The sequence below is a fragment of the Balaenoptera ricei genome, chromosome 20 (genome assembly GCF_028023285.1).
Source record: "Balaenoptera ricei isolate mBalRic1 chromosome 20, mBalRic1.hap2, whole genome shotgun sequence".
In the NCBI taxonomy this organism is placed as follows: domain Eukaryota; kingdom Metazoa; phylum Chordata; class Mammalia; order Artiodactyla; family Balaenopteridae; genus Balaenoptera; species Balaenoptera ricei.
In genome coordinates, this window is record NC_082658.1 from 54,072,012 (window position 1) to 54,098,944 (window position 26,933).

Consider the following 26,933-nt stretch of genomic DNA (forward strand, 5'->3'; position numbering starts at 1 on the left):
CTGTTTTCCATCCTTTATTGAAAGGTCCCACATCCTCAGGGACCCCAGGCAAACCAGACGCCAGACAGGTCTCCCAAATATAGCAGGAGGCCTGAAAGGGGAGAGGAATGACTTATGATCCCACCACACCTCCCTGGAAACAGAAACCCACCACAGACGGACAGACAGACAGGGCCAGGAGGTGGGGAGACCTTACCTCCCTCTAGGTTCTCTCCCCTTTGCCCCCACTTGAAAAGAAAGTCAAACACCGACTATGCGGCACCCCAGCCCCCCACCCACCCTAGCAGCGTTTGTGGGACCCCCTCCCCCGCAAGGGGCAGCCCCGAGACAGCTTCCCGTCGCTCTCCTTCACTTTGGTTCGCTCCTGGCAGCTCCGTGCCCTCTTCCTCCCTCAGCCTCCGGCCCAGTTACCCCTACATCTTCTATCACCTACTCGGACCTTCTCTCTGGTCTCTAGGGCCTCCTGCCCCAGGGCTTCTGGGGAAGCAGCATCTCCTCCCAGCGAGGGGCTCCGCCAGGCCCTCTCTGCCCAAGACGCGGGGCTCACACGGCCGCCCCACTCTCCTTGAGGTCAGGGGCTGAGCGCTGCCGTCTCATCCGCGGGGGCGTAGTGTATGGGGGATAGCGGGGCCCTGGGGGCCTCTGGGCTGGGTATGGTTGGGGCTGCTGGGGATAATAGTTGTGCTTTTTGGGCTGGAAGTGCTGGGGTTCGGGCTGTGCAGAACCCCCTCCCCGGGATCGGCCCCCTCCGTCCAGGGAATTCCTGCGGGGACGGTGGGACCTGCGGGGACTTGGGGGCCTGCGGGCAGGGGTGGCCGGAGAGGGGGTGAGTTCCTCGGGGGGCTGCGGAGGCGCTGGGGACTCCCCGGCCCCCGCCCCCGGCCAGGACTCGCGGTGCTGGGGGTTGCTCTTGAAGGGGAAGCGCAGCTTGCAGTCGTGAGGGGGAACGAAGCGGGCGGGGGGTCTGCGCAGCCCCCCGCCCCGGCCCCCGGAGCCCTGCAGTCCCTGCAGCCGCAGCTGCTCCTGCTTGAGCCAGCGAAGGCGCCCCCGACGGAAGGCGGGGTCCTCCTCCATCAGCCTCGACACCCGCTCCCAGCTCGACAGGGGCGGCGAGGAGGGCCGTGCGGGAGGTGCTCGGTCACTGGGGGCTTCCTGCTCCGCGACCTCAGACCCTTGGGGCTGGGCCCACGTGGCCTCACCGGCTTCTTCGTTCTCATCCTCGTGATCCTGGGAGGGAGAGGGGGTGAGAGAAGAGGGGACACGTGAGGAGAGTGGAGTCCTGAGGACGTGCAGATTCGGGAGGACAAGCTGGAAGGCCCTGGAGCAGCTGGACGTCCAGGGGTCCTGAGAGAGAGGGGCATGGGGACGAGGAAGCTGGAGGAACACTGGTTTAGGAGCCCGGACCCAGAGTCAGGTGGCCGACTCAGTCCAGGTCTGCCACCTCCTAGCTGTGGGTCTGGATCTCCGGCTTGTAGCCTCTGTGCCTCAGTGTCCTCACATGTAAGATGACATCAACAGTGATAGTACCCATCACATAGGGCTGTTGTAAGATTACCTGAGAAATTCTACCATGCCTCACCTAGTGGGCACTCAGCAAATACTGCTGAATAAATGACGTGCCCTGGGGATACAGCAGTCAAAAAAGAGGGAAGAAAAATACCTGCCATCATTTTAGTGGACGGACACAGTTGATAAATAAATAAGAAAAATATATAGTATGGTACATATGCTGTACTTCCATAACAAGTTAAATATAAATATATGTATTTAAGTTATTTAATGTATATTATTTATATTATATATAAGTACCATGTTATATATTTTATATATATTTTATATAAATGTGTATATATATATATATATATTTTTTTTTTTTTCTTTATACACATATAAAAATATATATTCACGTGGAAAAGACCAGAGCAAGGAAAAGGACCGGAGGCCAGGGTGGGGGTAGATGCAGTGAAAGGACCGGAAGAGATTCACGGAGAAGTTCCCATTTTAGGGAACACCCGAAGGGACTGAGGGACGAGCTCTATGGCTCTCAGAGGGAAGGGCGCTCTGGGCAGAGGGAACAGCATGTGCAAAGGCCTTGAAGCAGGAGTGCACCCAGCAAGTTCAAGGAACAGCAAGGAAGCCCAAGGGTGTGGAGAGGGGAGGGTGAGGAGAGGGGTAAGAGCTGCATTTGGAGCCGTAAGCCTTCGACAACCATGACTGCTGTTATGACTGGCTGCCTGTCACCCCCCTTTAGAAGGCAAGCGGGAACACGGCAGAAATTCCGTCTGTTGTGAGCAACCCCAGTAGCTAGCACGATGCCTGGCACACAGTAAACACTCAACTATTTACTTGTTGGGTGAATACATGGAAAACGGGTAGGTGAGAACACTCCCACTCGCAGGGCCATTGTGAAGATTTACACGGTGACACAGGAGAAGTGCTCAGCACAGTGGCTACCAGAGTAAAGAAAGGGTCACCCAGGAGAGGGGTGGTTCTAAGAGTGGACACCTATGGGAACACTCATTAAGTGGTAACTTAAGGACTGTACCCTTTATATCAGTGGTTCTCAAACTTCATTGTATTTCAGAACCACCCGGGGTACTTATTATAAATGCAGATTTGTCCCCAAAGATGCTGATTCAGTAGGTCTGGGGCAGAACCCAGGAATCTGCATTTTCAGTTAGTGCCCTGGTGATTGTGAGGCAGGTGATTCACGAACTATGCTGTGTTAAACTTCGATAAGATTTTTTAAAGGAAGAGGAGGAAGGAGGCTGGACTCTGAGGTGGGAGGTTCAGGTTCCTACAGGGGAGAGATGCAGGCGGTGAAAAGCCGGGCAGGGCCCGTCCTACCTGGGTCAGGGGGATGACCCTCTCCATGCGAAGCATGCGGTCCCTCAGGGCCTGCAGCTCGCGGTCCTTGCTGCTGTTCTGCAGCTTCACCTCCTGCAGGATCCCCGTCAGCTTGTCGATGTGAGCCCGGAGGTCCTCCACCTCTGCGCCACGGGCTCCCTCCTCACTGCCACCGCCTCCACCTCCGCTGCCTTCCTCCTCGCCCACCGTGTCCCAGACATCCCGGGCCACGGCCCTCCAGGCGTCCCCGGGCCCCTCAGGCTTGCCGTAGGTGCGGCACAGCTCCCGCATCTTGAGGGCAGCCAGGGCCTCGATCTCGGCCCGCCCGTGGCGGAAGTCGGCCAGGGCCACCTCGTAGCAGATCTCCTTCACTGCCTGCATCTTCAGGTCGGCCATGGTGGCCCAGCGGGGGTCTTTGCCCTGCAGCCGCCGTCGCTGGGGGATCTGGTACACCCTGCGGGGGGCCCTGCGCTTGCCGCTGCTGGGCAGGCCGCAGCGCTTGACGATGGTCTGGACCGTGGTGGGCGGCAGCTGCTCGCGCAAGGACGAGATGAGCCGCCAGCTCTCTTCGCAGGAGCGCTTGTCGGAGTCGTCCCCGCTGTCAGAGTCCGCATACTGGGGCCACAGAGAGGGAAGACAGACGGGGAGAGGGCTAAGGGCACCCCAGAGCCATGTGTCCCAGCGACATGGAAACACCATGGTCAGAGCGGCTCGGTGCTGGGTGCACGGCTTAACCTCTGCTCGTCTGCACAGCGGAGGTAATGACGGCACCTCCTCACAGATACGTTTTGAGGATTAACATGCTCGGAGCGTGTGGCACAGAGAAAGTGAGTATTAGCTGTAGCCGTACCAAGTATGGGTTTCGTGTGTATATATCGCTCAGGATGCGGTTAAAGATTTAAAAGTAAGTCCATTCAAAGAACAATCTTTTTTTTATTTAAATATTTATTTATTGATTTATTTGGCTGCGCCGGGTCTTAGTTGCGGCATGCGGGATCTAGTTCCCTGATCAGGGATCGAACCCAGGCCCCCTGCATTGGGAGCATGGAGTCTTAACCACCGGACCACCAGGGAAGTCCCCAAAGAACAATCTTAAGTAAATAACAACACGGGCGGTACTTGGATTTGGTAAAAATCATAAAGGTGGCACAGGATCAGCTAGAGTCCAGGAAGCCCCAGTCACCTGGGAGGAACCCTAGTTCCCTGCATGGGTTCCTCCCTGGGTCACATTTCTCTCCTGTCTCCTCCTAGATGCCACCTCTACCCCCCAGCCCCGGGCCCACTCCCCACTCTGGCCCAGGCAGTGTGACCAAAATCAGAGTCAGGCTGAAGCTCTGCCAGGCCGGCTGCTCCAGTGCCCACCAGCCCACCTCCCGCCTCTGCCTGCCCCACCACACCCCTGGCCAGCCCCTCACCAGCCGCTGCTGCTCCAACAGAAGATCAGCCTCCTCCTTTTCTTTTCGGTACTGGTTCTCCAGATCCTGCAGCCTGGGATTGGGTGAGGAGGGGAGGAGGAGCTGTGAGGCTCTAGAGCCACCTCAGTAGGGCGCCTCACAACAGGAGGGCGCTGGGGGCTGGGCACCTGGGGGGGACGGTCAGCAGGGCCCTGGGGCGCAAGCACCCTCCCCACGCACCTCTTCTCCATCTCCAGCTTGATGTCAATGCCTTGCTGCTCCAGCAGTTCCTTCTGGGCAAAGTTCCAGTCGACGGGCTCGAAGGGCGGTCCTGGGGGCGGGGGGACCCCTCGCTCCCGCTCTAGCCGCGCCTGCTCCGGGTGGTTGAAGCGGAAAACGTGGTTCTTGCCCATCACTATCCTATTCCCTGGAGATAGGAGGATGGAGAAGTGGACTCACTCGCCCACGGCAGCACACCCCTCCCCATGCCCGAGGTGCACAGGGCCTTGCCCACAAATCCCAGGAGCCCCAACACAATCTCTTCCATCACCCCAAATCCAAGAGCGGTTGGAGCCGAGGCTCCCCTAGCTGACCCCAGGAACCTCCCTATCGCTGACAGCCAAAGGAAATCAGGAGCTTGGCATCCTCTTCCTGTTGCCCTGAGGCAGCGAGACAAACCAAAACCTGACTCCCTCTCTCTTCCCTTCCCAGTTCCGTCTTCACATGCCCACGCTGTTTCCTATTTGTTTCTGGGTCCTGCCCAGGAGTCACCCAAGAAGCTCTTCCTTGCACAGCCAGGGCCCAGGACCCTCACTGCCCCCTCCTCTACCTGACTTCAGCACCACGGGCTCAGTCACAAGCTTCCCGTTGACGTAGGTCTCGGCTCCTTCACAAGGCTCCAGGGTGACCACCACTGAGGCAGGGAGAGAGGAGAGGGAGCGATCAGACCCTGGGGGAGGAGGGGTATGGTCACAGACTCCCACCCTGCATTCCCCCCAAAACACACATACACCCCCAGTCCCGCCACCCAGTACCTGTCGGGGTGCCATGGCCCCTCTGGTGGCAGGCAGCACGGGAAAGGAAGAGCAGAAGGAGGGTTAGAGCCCCAGCTACAGTTCCCAGGAGCCTCTGCGGGGGCTCCCTTCTCACCCTCTGCCATCCTCCCCAGCAGCGGCTTAGCAAGCCCGGAATTCTCAGAGGGCGTGGTCTCTCAGGTCCAGCTGGTCGGCAGGCCCTGTCATTTCTGCCTTCCAGATGACCACTCCTTCCTTCCCAAACAACACTGCTACTGGCCAGGTCTGGATTCCTCCAGCAGGCTCCTAGCCCCACTCTGTCTGATGCATCTTGCACACTGCTACCTAACGGATCTCCTTAAGCCACAGTCAACTATCTTCAGTCAAGATCACTATCTTCACGGGAGAAGATCAAGTCAACCCAACCCAAACATCTCTCAAGGTGCTCCTGGTACAAATCACCAAGCCCTGCTTGCTGGGACACGAGGATGCCTGAGGCACTTCCCTGTCCTTGAGGACCAGTGCCCCGTTGTCACAGAAGGGCCCCCGCGTTCCAAAGACCCAGACTCTATGACTCCTTAGCTGAGGGACATTAAGCAAGTCACCCAATTTCTGTGAGCTATAAAATGGGATAACAAAGTCTTTCTTTACAGAGTGGCTGAAAGGCTCAAATAAAGTGATGTGGGAAATATTATTTACCTTACAAGGAACAGAGAAACCAGAATGAATGGTAACATAAGGCAGAGACGAGCCTACAGACGCTGTAGGAGTACAAAAATAGCAAAGAGTAACTCGGCTTAGGGGCAGAGGACTGGAAATGATTATGGGAAAGTGGTAACTCCTGAGCTGATGCTCAAAGGGAAACTTGGATGAAGGGGCAGAAACGATGGAGAAGAAGATGTCAGACAGAGCTAAAGCATCACCACGTCGGTGACCAGCAATGGAAGAAGGTGGCAGAGAAGAGGATGAGGTGGCTATAAGGGTACCAGTCTATCCCCACCCTTATTTCCCACCACACCCCAAATTCATCCATCCATTCCACAAATATATTGCACCCCTATAATATGCCAGGCACTATTTTAGGTCCTGGAAATACAGGAGAGATAAAAACCAAAATGCCTGCTCTTACAGAGATCATTTCCACTTGATAAGAGAGATGATAAACAAGTAATTGAGCAAGTAATCTAAAGTCAGGGTTGGGCGGGGATAGTTATTATGGAGGGAAATGGGGCCAGGTGAGAACCCACACGAACCCACAGCGATCTGAACCGAGGCAGCCCAGGACTCACAGCACAGGCCCTAGAGCCTGCCATGCTGCGTCCCAATCCAGTTCTGCCATCTTCTAGCTGTGTAGTCTCGGGCAAATTCCCTAACCCCTGGGAACCTCAGCTCCCTTACCTGTGAGCTGTGTGCGAAAATGCAAAGGCACAAAGTAGATGGTAAGTAATAACTATTCTTCTGTGTTCACACCTCTATCCGTGCTGCCTGCTCTTCTAGGCGTCTTTGGTCAAGTATTAAATCTTAAAGGCCCAAATGGACTAACCCTTTATAGAGCCTCCATCATTTGGGGCACAGAACCACCTGCTGCTTTCACTGTGACGTAACCTATTCGGGCCTGTCACCTCCCCAAACACACCCTGAGCTCCCGAGGGTGGGCTGCCTCCACAGGCCTTGTGTGGTTTTGGTATCACCCCAGCACATGGCTTGAGGGAACCGCAGAACAGGAATTCGGCAATAACTCACTGGGCTGAACAGATTCAATAGCTCGCAGCCCACAGGGCCGGAAGCATTTGCTGCCACTAGGGACTTGAACGAGACCAGAACAACTGCGTTAATCCACTGACCAGAAACTGGAACTGAAGTCCACTGGGCAGGTCTTCAACCTGAGCTGCAGGCCACACGAGAGCATCTTTTCTTATTTTAAAACACACGCTGACCACGGGTGCCCTGTCTCCTGTCCCCCAGAAGCATCAGACCTGAGGCACATAGCATGGGCTCCAGGTGAGGGAGACCTCAGGTGTGACACGGCCAGCCTCCCTGCCCGACTCACTTCCCACAGCTTGACTTCACTTGGGCACAACTGAACCCAAATCAGTCCATTAAAAAAAAAAATGACCTGGACTTCCCTGGTGGCGCAGTGGTTAAGACTCCACGCTCCCAATGCAGGGGACCCGGGTTCGATCCCTGGTCCAGGAACTAGATCCCACATGCCGCAACTAAGAGTTCGCATGCCACAACTAATGAGCTGGCGAGCCACAACTAAAGGAGCCCTTGAGCCACAACTAAGAAGCCTGCCTGCCGCAACTAAGGAGCCCACGTGCCACAACTAAGAAACCAGCGAGTCGCAACTAAGGCACCCGTGAGCCGCAACTAAGGCACCCGTGAGCCGCAACTAAGGAGCCCACCTGCCACAACTAAGACCTGACGCAACCAAATAAATAAATAAATATTAAAAAAAAAAAAAAAAGACTGAACCAGAACAAAACACTGACCTCAGAATATGACCTAAGTGGTACTTAACCACGAGCATTGTTTTGTTACCTGTCAGACAGACTACTACCTACACCCTGAGGGCTTGTGATTCCTAAAAGCTTTTGCTGCTGTGGCCAAAAACAGCTAAAAATCTCTGAAAGTTTTGGAACCAAAGGGAGACATGGGTTGCCTAACTGCCTGAAATTTTTGTAGTCATAGCTACGTAGATAATCAGGTTTTCAGAGATAAATTCAGATATCCCACTGAAAAACCTACAGGTTTTCATAAAAAAATGACCAGGGTGCTATTTGAGGCTAAAAAATTAAGGAAGAGGGCAGGATCTCCTCTTCCCAAAACCTCACCCTCTGAAGCCAGTCTTCTGTTTCTGCCTTGGGGACCCTCACCACTCCCAGCTCATAATAAGAGTCTGCGCCCTGAGGGCAGGTGCAGATAGCAGGGCCCCCACTGCTGACCAGGAGTTCAAGGCCCCTCTCAGGGTGAGGACACATCCTCTCACGCGGCGGTTGCACTCCCAGCGCCCGAGCCAGGGCTCTGTATTCAGTGAGGGACCTGTCTCTCTCCTTGTCGGGTCACCCCAGTCTCGCCCCCTTAGCCATTACCTTCTCCGTCCGGCTGAGGGATGCTCCGGAACAGACAGTGTTGCTCCCGAATGAACTGCCCGGTCAGCTTGATGTCCACATCGACCTGGCCGACCCTGGGGACGCAACAGCCAACATGTTCTGAGCATGTGCCAGTCATACATACACCAAGCCCCTTCTGAACACAAGTTCAACCAACTCAGTAGGCCGAGTATAATTATTCCCATTTCACACATGAGGAAACTGAGGCTCAGAGAGGTAAGTAACTTGCCCAAGGTCATGCAGCCCGGCAGTGGTGAAGCTGGGATGTGAGCCCAGATCTGCCTGGCCCCAAAGCCCACATCCTCACTGTTACACAGCAAAGGGGGAAGGGGACCTGGAGTGGGGCGGGTGCCCTCAGCCTGGGTTCCTGCATCCTTCCAGTGATGATCACCGAGGACAGCTGAACAGCCTGTGCCGGGAGAGGAAGGAGCACCCTCACCCCTTTAACTCCAGGAGGTGACCTTGGAGGCGCTGAGCCCCAGGGGTTCATTAGCATTAGCCAGTGAAGTTACCTGTCACGTGGGCACTGCCCACAACAGCATGGGGCCAGGGTTATGTTTCCCTTCTCTCTCCCACCCCAAGGGAAGGTCCCACTAAGCGATGCCCAGGCAGTGGTGCTGGGGGCCAAGAACGCAGCAGTCCAAGCTCCCACCCACTCTCTGCCCCAGTAGATCAGGACCTATCCCTGCCAGCGCCTGGTTGGTTTGGTCCCAGGAGGGGTGTCACCCACACCAAAGCGGTGGGTGGAGGCAGGCTCAGCAAGTTCTCAGGAAGCCTGGAGCTAACAGGGCCGCAGTGGAGCTGTCCTGAGACCTGGGGCGTCCCCAGGAGATCGCTAGAGAAGGGGGTCGCCAGCGTGGCCCTCCCTGTGCAACCACACCCTAAAAGGAGAGGCTGCCCCAGGGGCCCCGAGCAAATGCTACCTGGTGACACCATCTTTGATGTGGTAGAGCAGACATTCAGACATCAGGGGGTCTTCGTTCAGGTTCACCAGGTGTGGAGTCTGGTGGGGAGGGGGCGGCAGTCAGGGGAGAGCCGCCAGGGGTGCAGCCAAGAGGGAGGGAAGGCGCTTCGCAGACATCCCTGCAGGCTCCCCGCTGCGCCCCTCCCCCTCCCTCGGAGGGCGAGCTCTCCCAGCTCCTGCTCCCACTTACCCCAGTGCCTTCGGGGCAGCCTGACCCACCCTCTCCTCGCACACAAGATGCCCTCACCCTTCTCGCCCCTCCCCAGGCCCCATTTCTCCAGAGGCAGCTGGACACACGAGTCTCCCGGACCTGAAACCTTAGAAGCTACCTGCCCTCTCTCTGCTTTCCCCGCACTCCCTCTGGCCCCAGGGCTCATCACTTCTTCCCTCAAAATGTATCTTGCCACTTCGGGAGGGTACGAGAGGGGACTGCTCAGACCTCTCCTGCCCACGCACCGCATGCTTGCCTGACCTGAGTCTGCTTTTTATGCCGGTACTCCTGGGCCTCCTCCACGGCAGGGCCCCAGCCCACTTATCCAAGCCCCTTTCCGGGGGCCCCCTCTCCCCTTCTGTGCTCGCACCCAGTGTACTCTGAGCACTCACTCCAAAAAGCCGGGCTCATCCCTGCCCATCCTCTCGCCTGGAACAGCCTCCCTCCTGGCCCCACCCCCATCCCCACCTGTCAAAATCATTCACTTCCCGTCCCTCACGGTGCGTCTCAAATGCCACTTCTTCCACAAAGCTTTCCCAAGCCTTCCACCCGAACACAAGATCCCCTGCCTCTGTTCTGCAAGGATATACCGTGGCCTTTCTATGTGCAAGACCCCACTGAGGTGCCCGGCAGGACACAGAGATGAGTCACACCCAGAGGCTGCTGCCCCGTTGGTCAGGAAATCAGAGTCAACTTGGGGAGATAAGACTTGGTGTGGAAACACCATTGCAGGTGAGAGACACATGCCTCATAACAGACTTCCTGAACTTTTCACGCCCTCACTTAGCTCATTCATTCATTCATTCATTCATCCCACTGTATCCTGGGAGGGGCTCATACACAAAAATGAATAAAATGAAGACCAATGGGAGCTCATGGGGGTCGGGGGAGCTTCATGGAAAAGGCAGTGTGGGAGCTGGTCTCTGATGATGAGGAGGACGTGGACATGAAGAGGGAAGAGGGTTCCAGGTGAAAGAGGAGTCTGAACAAAGGCACGGAGGCAGGGGAGCACAGGGTGTAGGGGAAGACAGCCAGCAGTCAAGGCCCCATAGTTCTCTGGGAGCCCCCTGAACAGGAAGCCCAAGGCTGTGTCTACGGTGGATGCGTTGTGTATCTCTGTGTCGGCCCCTCCAACGAGACTCTGCAACACTTCCTCTTCTCCTGAGGGATGACCACGCCCCTCCCGACACTGCAGTGTCAGGCCTGGTTGGGAATGGCAAACGCGGATGGGTCCTGGAAGCAGAAAGCGATCTATCCCTCGGGAGAGGGGACATGATTTAGGGCAGTGCTTTTCAATCTTTATTCAGCCCTGGAACCCTTTGTTCACAGGAAACCTTACCTAGAAGCCTTAGAAGCCTAACACGTCAAGCAGATAAGCAGAGAGCCGCTCAGGCCGAGGTGGGGGCAGGGGACCCATAGTCCAGTCCTGCTCCCCCCTCCCCATTCCCTGTGAAGGAAGCTCCGGGCCAGGTTTGAAAATTACTGACTTAGGAAGTCCTTAGGCCTGGTGGCGAGGTCTCAGAAAAGAAGGGGCTTTCCCTAAGGCCCTTGGCTCTCTCTGGGACAAACTGGAGCTTTTGCCCCAAGGACCCAATTCTCCACTCGACCTTTCCTAGGTTGGAGTCACCCCCACCAAACCCGTTTCTCCTGTGAGTCTAACAGCTTTCTCTCTGAAATCCACATGACTTTTAAACTTATGAGAGTGGGTTCATTCTTGCCACCTGGAGAAAATGCAGAAGTTACCTCCCCTAAGACACTTTTTTTTTTTACCAATCAGATGGGCAAAGATGAAAAAGTTGAAGAGGATGAGGGAACACGGGCTCTCTTGTATGCTGCTCCTGGGAGTATAAGTGGGCATGGTTACAATCTCTGGAGGCACGCTGGCAAAAGAGATCAAAGTTTCACCTGGCTACTGGTGGACCCCAAATCTCCACTTCTAGGAATTTGTTCTACAGACAGCAGACTATTAGTAAAACTATCTTCTGTAACATTGTTTATAGTATCAAAGAATGGGAAACGACCTAAATGTCCATCAGTAAGAAGCTGGTTAAAAAAAATTATCCTACGTCTATACAATAGAATATTCTGACACTGTGGGGAAAAAAAAAAAACACGGACAGAACTGCGATACACTGTTATGTGAAAAAGTAACATGTCAAGTATGGAACCAGCACCATGGCAAAGAGGGACGATGTGTGCGTGCGTACGTGGATGATTTTAACACACGCCTGTACGTGCAGAGACTACCTCTAGAAGAACACATCAGGAGCCAGCAACAGGACTCGCCTCTGGGAGGGGAACCCGAGGGTGGGAAAGAAAGAGATTTCCTTTTCACCTCACTGTAAGAAGTAAACGTTCCCTGTGGGGCGTGCCACCTTTACAAGAACAACTAAGAACAAAACAAAACAAAAGCCCCTCCTGTTGGTCCCAAGCTCTAGCAGGTGGCACCCTGCACAGTGTGAACCTCTCCAGGAAAGAAAAACCCATCCATCAGTCTGTCCATCCCTTTCTACCTTTCCCTAGCCCTGCAGCTGTGGCAGAAGCTCCACAGGTACCTGGCACTCCCAGGTGGCTGGCAAGCCACGCTGAGAGCCCCCTGCGGTCCCTCCTCCCAGATGTGCGCCTCTGGGGGATCCCAAAGCCCTGGGTGCCCAGCCCCGGACCTGACCCCTCAGCCCTGCCTGCCACGCTCAATCACCCACCGACAGCTCTCTCGCCCCTGGCTGTGCCTCAGGCCAGGCAAACCCCTCTCCTCTGTCTGGATCCCTGTTCAATGGTCCCTGCTTGCTCAGTCACCCAGATGCCTTGTCCGTATGAAAATCGGAGGGGGGTCTCCTTCCAGTAACCCACTGCCTGGAAGAGGTGTATCTCACTTAGAGCCTGATCCTATGATGCTTCGTACCACGGCTCGGACAGGCGTGGCTGGCTCCATTCCAGGGCTGGGACTGGAAGTTCCTGCTTTGCCCAAACTGGCCTCTGCATCACCGCTTCACCAGTGTGCACCGCTACAGTTGTGCTGGCCGTCGGAAGCCAGCGTCCACTCTGACTGGTTGGTCCCCGTGCTGTGCTGGTTGCTAAAGGTTTTGAATACCATTCCTGCCTCCAACTGAGCCTGATCATTCCTGCCCTGCTTCTTCCCTTCCTTCCTCTCCACAAAGCCTTACTGAGCACTTACTACACAGCGGGCACGTGACAGGTGCTGGTGCGCCCCACTCGGCCGACAATACCCGACATTTGCTCGGCCCGATGTTCTCTCTGCTCCTCTCTACCACACCCCCGTCCATCTTTCAGGCTCCACTTTCCAGACCACCTTCTCCAGGAAACCAGTTTCCATACATCTCCAGGCTGCACTGACGCTTCCATCTTTAAACCTCTCGCTGGGGCTTCCCTGGTGGCACAGTGGTTGAGAATCTGCCTGCCAATGCAGGGGACACGGGTTCGAGCCCTGGTCTGGGAAGATCCCACATGCCGCAGAGCAACTAGGCCCGTGAGCCACAACTACTGAGCCTGAGCGTCTGAAGCCTGTGCTCCGCAACAAGAGAGGCCGCGATAATGAGAGGCCCGCGCACCACGATGAAGCGTGGCTCCCACTTGCCGCACTGGAGAAAGCCCTCGCACAGAAACGAAGACCCAACACAGCCAAAAATAATAAATAAAATAAATAAACAGATAGTCACTCACCAATTTAAAAAAAAAAAGAATTCTGAACAGCTCAACAGTTTAAAAAAAAAAAAACCTCTCGCTGCGTTTACAATCAACATCCTGCAGGTTGGTGCTTACTCTTCCCCTATTCCTTTTACAGTCTTGTCTTCCCAAGTTATCCTTTCAAAACGTACTTTTCAGGTTTTTTGTTTTTGTTTGTTTGTTTTTGAATAGCTAACACATACACAGGTTACAAAATCCAAATGATACGAAAGAGCACACGGTGGACAAGTTGCTATCCCAACCAACCTGCAATCTCCCAGGTCCTCTCCCTTCCCCATGGGGTAACCGCCATAACCAGTTTCTTATGAATCCAGAGATACGTTCTACGCATGAACTCATACACACACGTGTGTGGGCTTCTGTTTATAAATACCTAGATTCTAAGCAGCTCTTGAAATCCCCCTAAGGGCAGGGACCCTGGCATCCTGTGGTCCCTAGATGGAGGGAGAAGACAGAGATGGCCGGACAACACAGAGAGGAGGGAGCAGGAGTGGGGACAGAGATGATGGAGGGACAATTCAGAGACCTGAGATCAGAGTTAGAACTCATGACCCTGCCACCCCAACCCTCTCCTTTCAGCATCCAGAGTCTCCGAGGCCTCCTCACTCACCTTCTTCGGAGAGAAGACGCCCACGGTTCCCCCATCTTCCCGGACAGCCACCCCCATCTCAGCCAGCAACGCTTCTCTGTAGGCAAAGGAGAGGCAAATATTGGTCTTGTCATCGGTACCCATGAACCCATTCCCTGCAGGGCCTGACCTTCCCTCCCCACCCCGCTCCCTCCAGGGCTCCAGCTGTCGGCCCCATCCTCACACCTCTCCATCCTCAAGGCCTCCGTCTTACGTAGCTTCTCCTCCCAGGTCTCATTCAGCTCAGCTATAATCTTCTCTGTCTCCTGGGGGCACAAGACAGGCAGGGATCAGGACAGTCTGGGACAAGCACCTCCCAGGGGGTGCTTCCCAGCAGCCCCCAGAGCCCCACCCCTTGCCAGCTCCAGCTTCCCACCTGCAGTCTCTCCATGGCCTCCTCAGGCCCAATCTGGGGCTCAGCATTGGGGGAGAACGATGGCTCCAGCTCCCCGTTGTGTGCTGCGGGGGACGAGGGCGAAGCTGGGGCAGAGGGAGATGATACAGCTGGCAGAGCACCTCCGGGACTCCCCTCATCCACCTTCAGGCCTAGGAGGGAGAAGAAGGTAAAAGAAGGAGGCCAAGGAAAGATGGAACTGATCGGAAACAGGGAAGGTCTCACAGCGGACCAGCCTGGAAGGACTGGTCCACCTCCACAAAGACCCATGGTCCACCTCCACAAAGTAGAGAACCCTCCTACTGCAGCCTTGACAAATGGACACCGAGTCTCTGCTTGTTCCCCTCCAGGGATGGAAAGCTCATTACTGAACAAGGTAGCCAGTTCCTTCCATCGTAGGATGACTCGTACCATCAGAAAGTTTTTAGCTGTGTTGAACTGAAATCTGCCCCATGTTACATGTAGCTCTGTTTCTAGTTCTGCCCTCTGGGATGAGAAAGACTACACTGCTTTTTCTTTTTCAAGACTACCCTTCAAATGTGCAGAGGCGAACATCGTGTCTACCTTCTCTTCCCAAGAACCCTTATTCTCCCCACCGTGCCCCTTAGCACCCCAACTCCTCAGTGGGATGGACCCCAAGATTGAATGCACAGTCACACCAGGCACAGCCAACACGGATCACAGATTCTCTAATACAGACGCCATTTCACAGTAAGGAGGCTGAGCCTTACGTTTCAGAAATTAGTCTGCTGTTGACTGTTATTAAGCTTACGGTCAATTTAATTCCCAATGTTTCACAAGAACTTCTGTCAAGGCAGGTGCCCGGCAGCCTATTCTTAATGACTTACTGTTTAAATCATAAACGCATGACTTGCCATTTACTCCTGCTCCTGTCGTTTCAGTAGTTCCAGGAGCCTGTTAAGGTCCCTCTGAATCCTGCCTGCCTCTCCCCAGGAGGATCAGTCCCTCCCAGCTCTGTAACACCTAAAGGCGTGACCTGTCCCCTCTCCACATCTGCACCTAAGTCAAGGGGCACCTGCTGGGCTTCCTGGGCAGTGGTCCCTCCCTGGTCCCAGGCCTGGGCAAAGGCAAATGAGGAGGGATGAGCTGGGCCAAGGAGCCTCCCTGAGCTGCCCCTCCCGGAGTCCCACCTCCCAGGGCAGAGGCGGAGAGCCCCTGGGCCATCAGCAGTTCCCGCAGCCGGGCCACCTCCTCCTGCAGCTCCCGGATCAGCCGGGCATTAGGGTCCTCGTTGATGATGGCATTGCAGCGAATCTGCTTGGTGCGGTCGGCGTACCTGGATGAGGAGGGAGGAGCGGGACCGGTGAGGCCCAGACACGGGTGACCTTGGTCTGCTGCCCGATTCCCTCTCCCTCCCAGGTTTCATCATAGTGCAGTAGAGCTGAGGGTCAACCCTAACTCATGGGGAGGGTCCTGAGCTACCAGCCGCTGAGCTCCTGGCACTTTTCATGTCCCGCCCCACCCCTACTAGAGCCCCACCTGAGGGTGCTAAGAGTCTCCTCGTAATTGATATCCGCGGGGCTCAGGGCCGCAATCATTGCTGTGCGTGAATTCCCACCTATGAATGGAAAGGAGGGGAAAGCTTGAGCTGGGCAGGGTCCTAAGAAAAGTCAGACTGGGTCACAGGGTCAGGGGGGCCTCATTGCTCAGGCAGGGGTCCAATAAGGTCACTGTCCAAGGTAGGGTAAAGCTAAGAGTTGTGGAGCTAATCGTGAAATCTGGTGGTCAGAGGAAGTGGGGGTGAGGTCAGGGAGACATCAGACATCTGTGGGACAGTCAGAGATCAGTGGGAGGAGGGTGAAGTCAAAGGTGGGTGTGAGGTCAGACAGCAGTCATGGGTAGCCAAGTCAGCGAGGCCCTCGGCTTGGCAGGGAGGGTGTGGCCTTGATCTCAGCATCAGGACACCTTCAAAGGATGCCCCTGGGGATCAGGGGAAGAGTCAAAGGACCACTGGAGGATTTGAGGTTCCAGGGGTGTCAACGCGACTGGTATCAAAAGGAGGCTGGCAGGACGGGTGGCAGGGTCGGCAGAGAGAGACAGAGAGGAGAAGCCCCTCACCCAGATTCTCCTTGAGCAGCCAGGTGAGCACAGAGTCCCTGTAAGGGATAAAATCCGACTTCCGCTTCTTTGATTGCTGAGGGACGGAAGGGGGAAGGGGGTTACGGTGGGCCACCCGCTTTGTCCGCTTTCCCAGAGCCCCTTCTCTTCCCACGCCCAGGTCTTACCATATCCGCAAGGGCCGAGATCACCTTCCCTAGAGTAGTCAGGGACTTATTGATGTTGGCGCCTTCCTGGCAAGAGGAACGGGGGGAATGAGGCCTTCTTCTCCCACTCTGATCCCCTTCCCCCGCTCCCCCCACAGCCAGAGCACCAGGTTATGATTTGAGACCACTGCACACAGCCCCCACCACTGCCCTGTCCGACCCTCCCAAGTGCCTCACCTTCAGGCGCATGCCCCGGGCCCCTGAGGAGTCAGCCCGCTCACTGCCAGCAAGGTCCACCAAACTGATCTTACTGACCTGGGTCAGAGGAAAGAGACAGGAGGTGACTGGGTCAGTGCGGGGCAGGCATATCAAGGGAACACCCAGCAAGGGGACTAGGCAGTTGGCAAGGGATGGAGAAAGCCAGGAGTGGGGGACGGAAGCGGGATACATAAGATGACAGTGAGGGTTTGGTTACTTGTCCGTTTCTTCATTTATTCAATCACAGATATTCACATGCCCACTGTGTGCCTTGTCCCGGCACACAGTGGGCTCCAAGACCTGCCCCAAGGAGCCTAGCTAGAAGAACAAACATGCAAAAGGAGACTATCCCACTGATCTGATAGGGGAAGCACGGGGGGCTGTGGAAGCTCAGAGGAGGCACTCAACCAAGCCTGGACAGGGAGGGAGGACGCAAGGCCCGCTGATCACATCTCTGTCTCTGTTACCAGGTGGGATGGGGTTGCAGCGGGTGTTGGGGGGTGGGGGCTCCTACCTTCTCTGAGTCCAGTCCAGTGAGCTGATCGTGGCAGCGCTGTGTGAAGACAATGGTGAAGACGGCGTGGGAACGGCTGCTGGTCTCATTCATGTTGGTGGCGGCCACAGTCCTGGGGGTGGGGGGGGCGGGGGGGAAGGAATGGTCAGTGGGTCCAGCCCCTCATCTTCCTAACCCCGGCTCCCTTGCTCTCCGCCCCATCAGCCTGCCTCACCGCGCTTTATTTCCACAGTCCATGAGGTCAGCAATGTCTGCGTAAGAGGTCACAGCCAATTTAGACAGGTCCTGCACGTAGGGGCCCAGGATGGGGTGCTCTCGGACCCTCAGAGAGCCCCGACTCTTGGGGTTCAAGAGGTCTCGTACCCTCTCACAGTAGATCTCCATGTAGCTCACCTGAGTGGGAGAAGCAAATAAAAAGTAATAAAGCTGGGCTTCCCTGGTGGCGCAGTGGTTAAGAATCCGCCTGCCAATGCAGGGGACACAGGTTCGAGCCCTGGTCCGGGAAGATCCCACATGCCGCGGAGCAACTAAGCCCGTGTGCCACAACTACTGAGCCTGCGCTCTGGAGCCCACGAGCCACAACTACTGAAGCCCGCGTGCCTAGAGCCCGAGCTCCTCAACAAGAGAAGCCACCGCAACGAGAAGCCCGTGCACCACAACGAAGAATAGCTCCCGCTCGATGCAACTAGAGAAAGCCACGCTCAGCAACAAAGACCCAATACAGCCAAAGATAAATAATAAATAAATAAATTTTTAAAAAAAGTAAAAAAGCTAACAACCATACCCAATGTGAAACTTAACCCGGACTCCACTGGATACAATACAGGTGACCTACACTGAGTGTTTACTATGTGTTGCTAAGCATTTTACATGTGCAAGCTCACTGAGCCTTCCAACAACCCTAGGAGGGGACCCCTGATCGTTATCATTTCAGATAAACACACTCAGGAGCCGAGAGAGAAATCGTTTGCCCAAAGCCACAGTTACTAACTGGTAAAGCCTAGAGTAGATCCCAGGCTGCCAGACTCCAGAGACTGCACTTGTCTTAATCGCTCTGCTCACCTCCTCCCTACCCAGGGGACACTGTGGCTCCCCTCCCAGGCCCCTCCCAAGACCTGGGCTTACCTCCACAGAATAGGATAGCTGAGCGCTCTGGTTCTTACTAACACGAGAGAAGAGGTCCTCACAGAGCTGGAGGGGGACACAGAGAAGCACAAAGATGCTGCTGTTCATGGCACACCTGTGGCGCCCAGCACCCAGGCCCAGCCAGGTCTCAAGTGACCCTGTTTAACCCTTACCACAGCCCCAAGGGAGGGACGGGATCGTTCCCATTTTACAGATGGGAAAGCAACCTCTGAGAGGTTCACACTTGCCCAGGGTCACAGGCTAGTATTCAGTGAGCCAAAATGCAAACCCGGAGCCTGTATGCAAGGTCACTATGCTGCAGTCAGGGAGATTATGGTCAACTCTCAGTTATCCACAACTGGCTTTTCCTACAGTAAACACCTTGACTGCGGTACACAGGCCTACATGGGAACTACACTCACAAGTAATTACGAGACAAGGTAAGACAGCAGTAAGTGGTAGAAACAAGGTTCAAACCCTGGGCGCTCTGCCGCCAAAGGTGTGGCTGTTCTCACTGAGCCTTCTTGGCCCTGATGTCCAGGTTGGAGCCAACCTCATCCCCCATCACCTTCCCTACTACTAACAACCTCAGAGAGCCAGGTCTCTGCTCCACAACGCTTAGAACCCAGCCTACTCCCCTAGGGTCAGCTGAAGATGCTTCAGCCCTGGCCTCCCTGCCAGGCCCCGAGCGTACCTGGGGCACGATGCCCTGCTGCCCTGGCTCCTGCCGCCCCATCATGGTGTAGGATTTCCCAGCTCCCGTCTGCCCGTAGGCAAAGATGCACACGTTGTAGCCTTCAAAGGCATGGAGCAGCATCTCTTCTCCAATATCCCGATACACCTGTTGCTGCGATGCAAACTGGGGGTCCTCGGCCTAGGTGGAAGGGGGGCAAGAAAGACAGCAGGAACCCTAGATGACTTTGTCCTTGGTATCTAGGTGCCCAAAGATCTTGTGTGGCCCCCACCCCCCTCACGGTCCTAATCATCCCTGAGGATCCTATCTAGTCTCCTGCCAGCCCTAAATTATCCCAGGGATTCTACCTCCCCCATCCTTGTCCTAGTCACAAGTTCAGGGTCCTACCCACCCCAACCCAAGGGTCCTGGTCCTCCCAACCAATTCCCTGGAGGTCCTATTTCCCAGCAATGCCCCCTCCCCAGGACCTGAATCCCCCGTCCCTCTTTGCTTAGCTCTTCCCCCAACCTAACAACCTCACCGAAGTGTGTGACCAGTAGGAGTAATCGAAAGTGAAGCTTTTGGGGGCATCCTTGCTCTGTTTGGGATTGATGATGGCTGAGAAAGCAAAGGGATGAAGGCCAAGGTCAGGTACTCCCAACCGCTGCCCACTCCCCACAAGCCCTCAGAAGCCAGGCATCCCACTCCCCACCCCTATCCTAGTTCATCTCTCCCCTTTAATACTCCCCACCCCCTCCAGCCACCCAAGCTAATTTTGGCTTCCCAGGACCCGCCCCCCTCCCGGCTGCCTCCCTGGATTGGGCAATGGAGGGCTCCAGGCCAACATTCCCCCTCCCAGGGACTGGGAGCACGGAAAGGCCAGCCTGTCCCAGCCTCCTTCCTTACAATTAGCACCTGCTCCGTGCCCAGTGCAGCCCTCCTCCTGGTTCGGCCCGGCAGGACTGGCCCGTACAGTGGGCCCGGGCTGCCCTGCCCGTGCCCAGACGGGCCCGTGGGGCTCACTCACAGGTGGTGCTGCCCTGCCCGTGCCCAGACGGGCCCGTGGGGCTCACTCACAGGTGGTGCTGCCCTGCCCGTGCCCAGACGGGCCCGTGGGGCTCACTCACAGGTGGTGCTGCCCTGCCCGTGCCCAGACGGGCCCGTGGGGCTCACTCACAGGTGGTGCTGCCCTGCATGCTGACCACACACTTGGCATCCTGGCTGGTCTCACGGGCGTTGAAGGGCCGAACCCTCACTGCCACTTTCACCGAGGCGCCAGCCATGGCTCCAGATACTACCACCCTCCTTAGCTGGAAGACAGAGACAGAAGAGGAGGTCAGAGCTATTGGGAGGCAATGTCTGGGGGACCCAGACATTGCCTCCCAACTTCTCCCAGGAACCAGTCTCTCCACTCCCCCTTCCCCGGCTACCCAGCCCCTCAAGGACCCAGTTTCTGTTTCCTTGGCCTTCCTCCCCAATGTCACTCTCCTCAGGGACTCCCGGAGGTGTTCCTGCCTCTCTCCCCAGCCTTTTCCCAGCAGGCAGGGACCTGGGATGTCACCCCAGAGTTACCTGGTGTCCTGGCCCCAGACCAGGGGGGCTGTATCAGTTCTGGCTGCCACCGGCCCTCGTAGGAGGAGCCCCATCCTACACTGGGGGCCTGGCCACGCCAGCTGGGGCTGTAGGGGAAACCCTGGTTGCGGGGGAAGAGTGGTTAGGAGGCACCCGTGGCTCCAGAGCTGTGTCTGGGGTTCCAGGGCTGGAGGACAAGGGGTGGGGGTAATGTTAGGAAAGGTGCGGATGGCTGTTCCTCTGGAATGGTCGAATGCAATGTGAATCCAAGGGCAGGGACGGTGATATTTTTATTCCTCGTCACTCACAAGTGCACTGAACGTTCAGAGAGAGAAGAGAGAAAGAGGCTGGACAGAGAGCAATTCAGAGAGAGGGACACATGGGCAGAGACACTGAGGGTGGTGGGAAGCGGGGAGAGGAGAGGCAGAAAGTCCCAAACACCAAAAAAATCAGAGAGACAAGAAGACTGAGGTCATGCTACTTAGAAAATAATGGAAGAAAAAGAAGGGGACACACAAGAGGACAGCAAACACAGAAATGTTGAACAGGTAGGGGAAAAGCACAAATTGGAAGCCCAGAAGAGAAACAAGATGCGAGAAAATCCCAAACATAAGACCTGCCCTAAAATTCCCCCACAGGGTCAGCCAGGGACAAGTAGAAACCAGCTCCCACCTAGGGTCCATAACCTCCACACAGGAGGGACTGCTGATGGGCAAAGTCCAATGGCTGGAGGTACAGCCCAGAACTGGGATCCACAGGGCCTGCCTATAAGCCCCGAACCCCTTGACCAGCCCCCAGCACTTCCTCCTTAGGATCCAGGACAATGGGCAGGAGAGGGTGGGGTCATCCTGTAACCATCCTACCAACCACCAGGGTCCTCTGTTGGAGGATCCAGAATACCTGTGTTTATGGGAAGGGAGGATAGCAGTAGGGTCCCCCTGAAGAGGGAGAGAAGGGAAAGGAAGCAGGTAGGTCCCAGCTCCAGCCTGGGGCTAGTGCTATGGCATCCACTGCCCTGGGGAAAGTGCCAGGCTGGAGCCCAGGAATGTGGGTGATCCGGTGCCCACACCCTGGGAGGAGAGGCTGAGCAGCCCACACCCACGGACAACAGGGTGGGAGGGTTGTGAAGAGCGACCAGAGATGTTGAGCCCCCTTCTGTGGCCCCAAAGGGCCTCAAACCCCTGTCCTGCTGGGCCTCACCTCACCAGCCTTTCTGGCCAGGGCATGGGAGGGGTGAGAGGGCTGGTCTGTCCCAGGACAGGAAGGGAGTAGCTGAAACCACAGAGGCTGTCTCAGGAAGAACAGCCCTGACCCCCAGACCCTGACCAGGGGAGGGAAAGGACACTGATGGAGACACGCAATTGTAACGCCGTTGTGGCTAACGGGGCAGGGAATGAGGTGGCACTGCTGGTGGATGGCGGGGTAATGGACCAAGAGAGAGGTACAGGGGTCGGCTGGTGCAGCGTAATAGGTCAGTGGGGTACAGGGAGAAGCCGCGGCTGGGGCGAGGCCGAGCGACCCGAAAGGGGGCCTAGGGCCACCTGCACCTTGCTCACCCAGCAGTTTTCACATAGGACCCCGTCCCGGCCTTTCTGGGCGGCCATGCGGACAGTGTCCTCCGGTCCAGCCAACCGACGGCCGCCCCGGGCCTGGCACCTCTCTGCGCCTCCGCGGGACAAATAGCACATGATCCCGGCTCCCGCGGCCAGCCGGCCCCCGCCGGGTGGTGAAAACCGGGACCCCGGCTCCCCGCCCCCCAGCCCGGCACATTCCTCCGCGGGCGTCCCCTCCCTCACCCCCCCTCTCCCACAGCTCTCACCTCGTCGCGGCGGGGCTCCCGGAGCGGCGGGGCAGAGTGCAAAGGGACAAACTTTCCGGGAAGCGTGAGACGGGAGCGGGGGTGATCCGGGGCCGGTTCGGGGCTGCCCCCGCCCCTCGCCGGGTCCCCGGGCGGCGGGCGGCGGACTCGCGCCCCGGGGGCGGCAGCAGTAGCGGCGCCAGCGGCCGGCGCCCGCCCGGGCAGCACGAGCTGGGGCGGGAGCGAGGGGCGGGGGATCGGCGGGCGCGCGCGCGCGGATGGGCGGGCGGGCGCGCGCCGTCCCGAGAAGGGCTAGGCAGCGACCCGGACAGCTGTTAAAGGGGCAATGTCCCCAGGACTGCGGGGCCCACCGGGCGGAGACGGGAGAACCGAGCTGCGGACACGGGAGGGCGAGCAGGACGCAGGCACTCGGGAGGGTGGCCAGCGCCCAAATAGCCGGGAAAAGTGGCGGCCGACCCCGGTAGGAGACCTAAGACCCGGACCCGCGCACGTCACCGCCGTCGGAGGCGCGCTTAGGGGGCGGACCCGCCCGCAGGGCCCCGCCCAGGAGGTGGCTCGGCGCAGGCCCCGCCCCCAGGCGCGCGGCGCCGGCCGGCTCCGCCCTCGGCTCCCGACGCCGCCTCGCTCCTCCTCTGCGCCCGGCGTATAGTTCTAGAACTCGCCGCGCAGCTGCCTCAGGTGCCGTGGCCAAGGGCAGTCGGCGGCGGCACGGCTACCCAGGCGCTGGGTCCCTGCCTGGCCCTCACGTTCGACAGGCCCCGCAGGCCCGGGTCGTCCCCTCAGGCTTCGGTGCCTTCTCAGGCCCAGGCCACCCCTGCCTACCCAGCCTGGCCCCCCGCGGGCCTCAGGCAGTCCTTCAGGCGCGGGCCCACCATCTAGGGGCCACATCGACTCCTCAGGCTCCCAGTTGTGCCTTCAGGCTTAGCTGTGTCCCACGCCCCAGTCCACCCGCCAAGGGTCCCCTGAGCCCGCTAAGGCCTGGCCTTCCCTCCAGGCAGGGACCCACCCCCCAAGACCCCCAGGCTCTGGCCAACTCCTCAGACCAGCCGGACCCCTCAGGTCCTCAGCTGCCTTGTCAGGCTCAGGTTGCCCTCCCAGCCTTGGCTGCCCCCAGGCCAACTGTCCAGTCCTCTGTCTAGCTTCCTTAGGCCCATTCTCCTCATAGATCTGGGTCACACACCTAGACCCAATTACCTGAGGTCTGAATGCCCCTCAGCTCCCACCTGCCCTCTACTCCAGCTTCCCCTGCTCTGGCCCAAGACATCCAATTTAGATCCCATCTGCCCTTTCAGCCAGATTTTAACTACGGCATTTGCCACCTCAGCTCTAAATACTCCTCTCTCCATTCTTCACTTCGCCTAACTCCTTTCTCAGCCCATCCTTAGTTGCCTTTGGATAAATACTTATTCACCTGCAACAGTTTCCAATTTTCTGACATTTATGCTGCCTACAGTCACTCTCCTAACTCATCTAACATTCTTATCTGCCTTTTCTGCCAACCCCCCACTGGCTGTCAGGTCACCTTTGGCTGTCCCGAATTCTGGCTCTGTGTAACTGACCTCTCTGCTCACCTTCTTCACCTATAGACTTTCCCAACTGCCTCCTCCTTCCTTGTCACCAACTGACCACTCTGTCCACACTTACCTTTTATTAACCCCTCGTACCTGGTTTATTTACCAACCCTGAATTCTCTAACTGACCCCAGCCACCAGTTCTGTACCAACTATCCCCAAATGCCTCTGCCCTATCTAGTCCCCCTGTCACCCTTTTTCGTTTCATTATCCCATGTTGCCAGTTAATTCACTCCACTGCCATCTGTAAATTTCACTTACTCTGTATGTTTGGCTTCAGAACATTTATTTTCTTTTCTCTTTTACTACATCCACATTTCCTGTGTCTGCCATCTTGAACTTGTATGTTCAGCTAGTAGAAATGTTCAGTACTTGAAATACCTTTTCAGCTCTCTTTCTTTTCTTCTGGCCCCATACGTCTTCTTTCCAATCTCTAGACCTGCTACAGGTTCATTCCTACAGCCATTATATGAGTGAATGATTCATTTCCCATTATCCCCCCAGCACCAATGAGGAGACTCAGTCCAGCCGCCCAGCCCAGTCCAGTCATGCAAGCGCAGGAAGATGGAGACAACCTTATCCCTTTTGCCAAGTGAGTCCTCCCCCCCAGTGGGGAGGAGGGAAGATTGCATGCCTGGGTTCTTCTCTAAGAGGAGTAGGAAATAAGGAACAAGAAGCTCAGTGCCTGGTCTCAGGGGATTGGTGATTTATTAATTTATTCAGCAAATTGCTTTTGAACACTACAATGTTTTAGGCACTGTATATTAGGCATTGGGAATTCAGCAATTAGAACATAGGGGTCCTGCTCATAGAGCTTACATTCTAGGGGGAGGAGATAGAATGTGCATACAAATAAATATAATTTCAAATAGTAATAAGTACACGAGAAAAATAAAATAGACCTACAACATAATGTAAAACAGACTGTCTTGGAGACACAAGTTTATATAGGGTGATTGTGGAAGAGGAGGAGGAAGTGAGTTTGAATTGAGATCTGAAAAATGAGAAGGAGCCAGTCTGATAAGAACCAGGGAGCAAAAGAAGGAATAGTAGGTTTAAAAAAAAAAAAAAAGCCCAAGAAAGAAACTAGCTTGCTACCTTCTAGGACCAGGAAGCAGGTTAGCGTAACTGAAACTTAATGATTAAGGGAAAAGTGGAGTAAAGTCAGACAGGCAGAGGCCAGATCATATAGGATCTATAGGATCTTATAGGCCATTGAAAAGAGTTTGAATTTTATTCTAAGGACAGTAGAAAGGTTCTAAGCAAGGTAATGACATAAGCAGACCTTTTTTTTTTTTCTTCAACTTTTTTATTATGGAAAATTTCCAACAACTGCAGAAGTAGAGAAAATAGTCATCATGAACCTGGAGTATCCTTTTTAGTCAGCTGCAGTAATTATCATTACATAGATAATCTTTTTATTGATAAACCCATTCAGCCTCCTGCTACTCAGACTATATTGAAGCAAATCTTAAACCATATATCATTTCACATAAGCATTTTAAAAAGATTATTCTTGGGACTTCCCTGGTGGTCCAGTGGGTAAGACTCCGTGCTCCCAGTGCAGGGGGCCCGGTTTCGATCCCTGGTGGGGGAACAAGATCCTGCATGCATGCTGCAACTAAAGATCCCACATGCTGCAATTAAGACCTGATGCAGCCAATATAAATAAATTTAAAAAAAAAAGATTATTCTGTGTAGAATAGATTATTGAGGGATTCAGATGGAAGGAGGGAATGGAGGAGGAGGCTATCTCTGTAGTCCAGAGAGGGGAAGATGAGCTGGAATATGATGGTAGGAGTGGAAATAGTGAGGAGTAGTCAAATTTGAGTGTATTTTATGGGGGAGTTCCTGGGCAGTCAAGTGGTTAGGACTCCATCCTTTCACTGCCAAGGGCCTCGGTTTGATCCCTGGTTGGGCAACTGAGATCCCACAAGCCGTGTGGGGCAGCCAAAAGAAAAAATGATTTTTTAAAAAATTTATTTTTGGCTGTGTTGGGTCTTCGTTGCTGTGCGCGGGCTTTCTCTAGTTGTGGCGAGCGGGGACTACTCTTCGTTGCGGTGCGCGGGCTTCTCATTGCGGTGGCTTCTCTCATTGTGGAGCACGGGCTCTAGGTGCGCGGGCTTCAGTAGTTGTGGCTCACGAGCTTAGTTGCTCCGGGGCATGTGGGATCTTCCCGGACCAGGGATCGAACCCACGTCCCCTGCATTGGCAGGCGGATTCTCAACCACTGCGCCATCGGGTTTTTTTTTCTTTGTTTTAGTGTATTTTAGATGTAGAACTCACAGAACTTGCTGATAGATTGGATATGGGAGGTGAGGGAAGTAAGGCATACCAGATTTTTGGCCCTAGCAACTGGGCATTTGGGGTGCCTTTCAGCGGGATGGGGAAGGCGAGGGAGGAGATGTTGAGTGGGCAGTTGAACCTGCAAGTCTGGAGTCCAGGGGAGGAGCCAGAGCAAGAAATACAGATTTGGGAGTCGTCAGCACATTGGTGGTTTAAAATCATGGCCTGAAACAACAAGGTCCTACTGTGTAGCACAGAGAACTATATTCAATATCCTGTGATAAACCATAATGGAAAAGAATATTTAAAAAAGAGAATGTGTATAACTGAGTCACTTTGCTGTGCAGCAGAGATTGGCACAGCATTGTAAATCAATTATACTTCAATTTAAAAAGATGATAATAAATAAAGTCATGGCCTGGGTGAGATCACCTAAGGAGGAATGGAGATAAAGAAGATAAAGTGCCGAAGACGAAGCCCTAGGACACTCTTCTAGAGAGCAGGAGAGCAGACATCAGTCAGTCTGGGGGCTTTAGGAGTGATGAGAACTGTTCTCAAACAGCTTTGCACACCCCTCCCTACCTAAAGGATATTAGTATTTCTGAGATGGGGAGATAAAGC

The 26,933-nt window shown here is 55.5% G+C and overlaps 2 protein-coding genes across 8 annotated transcripts in view; one reads left to right on the plus strand and one right to left on the minus strand.

Annotated features, from left to right (window-relative positions):
* KIF1C (kinesin family member 1C) lies at window positions 1-22,656 on the minus strand. Of its 2 annotated transcripts, XM_059906539.1 has the most exons (23): window positions 22,456-22,656; window positions 20,637-20,757; window positions 20,242-20,374; window positions 19,606-19,682; window positions 19,086-19,265; window positions 18,392-18,457; window positions 17,481-17,659; window positions 17,267-17,378; window positions 16,732-16,809; window positions 16,516-16,581; window positions 16,349-16,424; window positions 15,770-15,848; window positions 15,421-15,566; window positions 14,252-14,421; window positions 14,062-14,141; window positions 13,858-13,933; window positions 9,291-9,370; window positions 8,347-8,441; window positions 5,071-5,154; window positions 4,482-4,668; window positions 4,263-4,335; window positions 2,848-3,462; window positions 1-1,227 (listed from the first exon to the last, which is right to left on the minus strand). In XM_059906539.1, the coding sequence occupies exons 3-23, from the start codon at window positions 20,345-20,347 to the stop codon at window positions 544-546; spliced, it is 3,309 nt and encodes a 1,102-aa protein (XP_059762522.1). In that variant the 5' UTR covers window positions 20,348-20,374; window positions 20,637-20,757; window positions 22,456-22,656; the 3' UTR covers window positions 1-543. The 2 variants fall into 2 exon arrangements, with proteins under 2 accessions (XP_059762522.1, XP_059762523.1); XM_059906540.1 differs by lacking the exon at window positions 22,456-22,656 and having other exon boundaries at window positions 20,637-20,777.
* INCA1 (inhibitor of CDK, cyclin A1 interacting protein 1) overlaps window positions 21,133-26,933 on the plus strand; it is an 8,340-nt gene continuing 2,539 nt past the window's right edge. Inside the window, exons 1-2 of one of the 6 annotated variants that reach the window (XM_059906544.1) lie at window positions 21,133-21,184; window positions 24,531-24,618. In XM_059906544.1, the coding sequence (XP_059762527.1) occupies window positions 24,536-24,618 (83 nt within the window). In that variant the 5' untranslated portion in view covers window positions 21,133-21,184; window positions 24,531-24,535. Of the gene's footprint in view, window positions 21,185-21,943; window positions 22,108-22,673; window positions 22,916-23,060; window positions 23,134-24,530; window positions 24,619-26,933 lie in introns of those variants that run through there. The other 5 variants (XM_059906541.1, XM_059906542.1, XM_059906546.1 and 2 more) reach the window with 5 other exon arrangements.